Here is a 4771-nt window from a genome sequence, read left to right as displayed (position 1 = left end):
TCTCATTTTTAATTAGATACTTTTTTCGATATTTTTAATAATTTTCTTAATAAAAGATATCTTTATTAAATTATGATTCTTTTTTATACTGTAAGTTATAGTGAATTTAATACTAACTTTTAAAGATTTTAGTAGCCTAGAACCCTGCAATAGTAATCAACAACTAATAAATAATGATACTGTTTTAGTAACTAATCTAAACTTTACTTGTATTTCACAGAATATAATTAATACTTTGATGATCTTGATCCTGTTAACTTATTATATCCTATTTAAACCTTATATTAATATCAATACATATAATAAATATATAAAAATGTTTTCTGAAGATTGTTGCCTTTCTACAGCCTACCTAATTGATCATCAAGGTTGATAGACCCACATTATACTTTGGACAAATAATTATAATATATTAATTTGCTTTCTTATTTTATTGTATACAATGTACATAAATAATTAACGTAATTAACTATTATGAACATTTCTTCATTACAACACCACAAATATGGTATGTTTCATATTTTTACTCAAAAGATTCAACTAGAAATTAAATTTCTGGAGTTTGATTTTCAGTCCTCTCTTATTTTTTAAACATCATTTATTATTATAGTTGTATATCATGATTTGTTATAAATTTCTCAAAAAATTATAAAAATGCAGAAACGGCTATACAATTATCTTTATAAAAACTATAAATAATAAATATTTAATAACAATATATAATATACACTTGAATATAGTAACTAAATGATATAATTATTGTTTAACTCAAGTCTGAAAATCAATATTTAACTTAAAATTCATCTTGCATTAAAAATAAAATTTCAAAATGAATTTAAGTGGGGTCCTAAATAATATTCTTCCTTTAAATTACATAATAAGTAATTTCACTTGAATATTAAAAATATTAGCTGAGTATAATAGATCATTCAGCATGTAAATTTTGCTTTACATGCTTTGCACTTATGGTTTAATAAGACTACTAAGACAATAAATAACATAAAATTATAATACTTAACTAATTCTCCTAACATTATGTTATTAAACATCAAAGTTTTAATAAATGCTTTTAAATATCATTATTTGAGTAAAGAATTACTTAATGACTTTAATGACTTAACAAAATATTATATAAATAATATTAAAATATTATATACTAATTAAGTTGAAACAAATATTCCACACATTGGCACATAATTATAGATTTAAAAAAATGTAGGGATATTAAAAATCAATGAATATTTATTGCATCTGCAAGAAAATTTTTCAGAATTTTAAGTGTACTATATAAATATTTTATTTTTTAGAACAAAAGATTTCTATAAAAATAATGTATATGGAGAACAACTACTATAATTAAAGTTAAGACTTTATTATAAAATCAACATATTTTTAGTGTTATTATATTATAGTTATAATATAGATGATAACATAATGTACAAAATAGAAGTGACTTTTTTATTTAAAGGTTTACTTTTGAGAAGTCATAGATTACATACATTTTTCTACAAATAAATAACTAAATGATTAAGATAATACATTTTATATAAACATGAATTTAGCAAAATTAACTTATCTTAAAAATACATTTAACTAAAAATAAATAATTTTTATTGCATTTTTATAATCCACCAACTACCATGTGTATTAAAAATGCATAGTTATTAGTTCAACAATTCAATTGAATTAATAAAAATAAAATCAATAATAACGTATGTACTCATCTAAAAATGATTGTTAAAAAATAAAATACATGTAAAATTAGCTTAAACAGCACAAAGACAACGGAATGTGCTATGAATAATTTCTAACGATTTGATGATTCAAATTTCTCTAATATTTTCGTGACATGCCACTCATTTTGTAACTGTCAAATCTACTATCACTGTAGTTTGTAGACATATTTAATCCAATGTTTGGTATGACTTGATGGTTATTTCCATACAAGGTGTTACTACTCGAACCACGTCCACTAATTGACATAGATGAAGGATTACTTGAAGTACTGTTCCATCTGCTAAGACAAGTAATAATATTGTTTTATACAAATCACTAAAGCTTTTATTTAAGAAATATTAAACATACTTTTCTGGAGGTGGTTGAGGAGGACGTTGCCATACCGTTGTTTCAATTTCTCGACTATTATTACTACTATTTGACCAAGGATCTGGTCTCGAGCTTATCACCATATTATTAGTTCCTGAGCTTGAGCCAAGTGTACTATAAGAACTCTTTACTGGGGCTGATGACCAAGTATTACTTTCATTGTTACGTGACATTCCATAGGCTGTAATAATATTGTCATTGTGATACAGAATTAAATAAGCAATTATTAATTGATTTAAAGACTTACAACTTTTGTTTGAATCATACGATGCATGACCATGTCTATTACTACCTCCACTGCTTGAATCTTTCTTACGAGATTCTTCTCTACGATCTGACCGATCATCACGGCTTCTATAATGATGATCTGTTGCTGGAGGAGCACCACCATATCTACAATCAGTGTAAGGCATTCAATAACAATAAATATTTAAAATAAACAAATATATTTTTAAATATTAATTAAAAAAGCTTTTATCGTTTAAATTAGTGGATCCTGAACTATGAGGTTAATTTTGATATTGTATATACTATACTAACTTAGTAATACACAATAAATAATAAACAAAATGTTTAATTTATTCAAGGGATATTTTTATTTTTTATTTTGGATGTGAGATTAAAAATAATTTGAGAACTGTTGATTTAAACTATAACAATAAATTGTTTCTTAAACCTGTACAAACATAAACGAATACAAAAATAATTGTTTAGCTGTCAATGGTCGAATTTTATTATACAAAGTTCAAAAATACTATAACTATTAGATAGATTTATAGTAATATACAAGAACTTTGAGTTATTAAAATAAGTTAAGTGGAAAATATTTAAATTTATTAAAAACTGTATCATTGCCTGTACAAACCAAGATAATTATTATTGAAAAATCTAGCTGTCAAATGGCTGATTTTACTTTACAAAATTCTTATAAACTGTAATCATCATTTACTACAGTAATAAAAATAAGAATTTTGAAATAAATCTATTTTCTTATGTTTATCTACAGGTAAGTATAGAAATATTACCTGATGTTTACAGTAGAGTCTTTGGGTCTTGATGCAGGTGGTGGTGGAGGTGGAGGTGATGGCCTCATACGACGGGAATCTGACGAATGCTGTTCATAACGATGCCTAGACGATGTTATGTTGGGAGGCGGAGGTGCTTGGTTCATATAGTCTGCACTAGGCTGGATACGAGAATTACGAATTGGTTCTTTTCTGTAGAATCAAATTGAAAATAGATAATTGTTATAGTTTAATAAGTTAAAAAATTTAATTTACAATTAAAAACTATATTTTATATACCTTTCTTCATATCGAGATGAATTTGATGAAGAATGTCTTTTACTAGGAAGTGGAGGAGATGGAGGAATAGCACGCTTAAGTAATGCTTGACGCTTTGTTTCTTCTAATTTTTCTTGTGCTCTACGTAACTCTTCTTTTTCTCTTTGTAATCTTTCGCGTTCTAAACGTTGATTTTCACGCTCCAAACGTAATAGTTCTGATTTTTCTTTTTCAATTCGTTCACGCTCAATTCGAAGTTTTTGCCTTTCTCTAAATAAATAAATAACAATAATAATAAAATTAATTATAATATTACGAGTATTTTAATGTATTTAAAAATCTAACTTTTCTAAGCGTATAGCCTCTTCTTTTTGTTTCCTTTCAATTTCTAATTGGCGTTCTTTTTCAATACGTCTCTTACGTTCTTCTTCTCTCATTGCTCTCTCTTGTTCTTTTTGTCTTAGTCTTTCACGTTCAGTCTAATAACATAAATAATATATCAAAAAGATTAATTAGTTTTGTTTATTAGTAGAATTTTAATAATGATAATTGTTAATAATTAAAAATTTAGCTTACTTTCATTTTTGTCAAGTTTAAAATTTCCTGCTGCCTTCTTTTTTCTCTTTCTAAACGTTCTCTTTCTCGTTCTAATTCTCTCAGCTTTTCTCGATCACGTTCATTACTTCTACTTTTGATGCTTCTATCTTTTCTTCGATCATCTCTTTCAATAACAATTTTAGAACGTTTTGGTTCTTGATTATGATCTTTTGACACTATAAAAAATGTATACAAATATTATCTAGATTAAATAGAAAAAAATCACGAAATTAAAAACCTCAAATACTGACATGATCGTTTAAAAGTTGATAAATCTGATTTTTTATCATTAATTGTAATTTCTGGTCTTTTTTCCCTTTTCTCTTCTCGTTTATCTTTTTTTTCTTCAAGTTTTTTTGTATTTTGTTCATTTTCGGAATTTTCATTTACTTTGGAAGTATTAGAACTTTTTGCCGTAACTTGATAACCATTATCACGTTTAGCCTATTCATTGCAAGATATATATAAAAAAAATGCGTATTGTTAAATAAAAAAAATTTATAAATACGAACTCGTTCAACACTTATAACACGTCCATGAAGTTCAGTCTTATGTAAGTTTTCTATACTGCGATTAGCATCCTCGGCTGATGATAATGTAACAAACCCATAACAACGAGCACCAGGAGTTTTGGCATTTGTCACAACCTTTGCGCCAACAACCTATTAACATGATTATAAATTAAATATGTAACCAAAATAAATTACAAATAATTAACTGTAAAAATATTAAGTTAATTAAGATAATATTAATAGAAACAAATCAGTATGATAAATCTCAGAGTG

At 25.5% G+C, this 4771-nt stretch overlaps 1 protein-coding gene across 2 annotated transcripts in view; it reads right to left on the bottom strand.

The window, feature by feature from the left end:
- Positions 1-1636: 1636 nt before the first annotated feature.
- Positions 1637-4771, bottom strand: part of LOC112591114 (scaffold attachment factor B1-like) — a 16758-nt gene continuing 13623 nt past the window's right edge. Inside the window, exons 9-17 of one of the 2 annotated variants that reach the window (XM_025334786.1) lie at positions 4499-4648; positions 4238-4430; positions 3966-4162; positions 3735-3868; positions 3411-3659; positions 3132-3323; positions 2354-2499; positions 2086-2287; positions 1637-2017 (exon numbers count right to left, since the gene is read on the bottom strand). In XM_025334786.1, coding sequence (XP_025190571.1) covers positions 1834-2017; positions 2086-2287; positions 2354-2499; positions 3132-3323; positions 3411-3659; positions 3735-3868; positions 3966-4162; positions 4238-4430; positions 4499-4648 — 1647 coding nt within the window. In that variant the 3' untranslated portion in view covers positions 1637-1833. The remainder of the gene's footprint in view (positions 2018-2085; positions 2288-2353; positions 2500-3131; positions 3324-3410; positions 3660-3734; positions 3869-3965; positions 4163-4237; positions 4431-4498; positions 4649-4771) is intronic. The other variant, XM_025334787.1, reaches the window with a different exon arrangement.

This window comes from Melanaphis sacchari, unplaced genomic scaffold (genome assembly GCF_002803265.2).
Source record: "Melanaphis sacchari strain LSU unplaced genomic scaffold, SCAv2.0 Contig12_pilon_pilon, whole genome shotgun sequence".
Lineage (NCBI taxonomy): Eukaryota > Metazoa > Arthropoda > Insecta > Hemiptera > Aphididae > Melanaphis > Melanaphis sacchari.
Note: the sequence above shows the minus strand (reverse complement) of the source record. Positions and strands in the feature narration are given on the sequence as shown.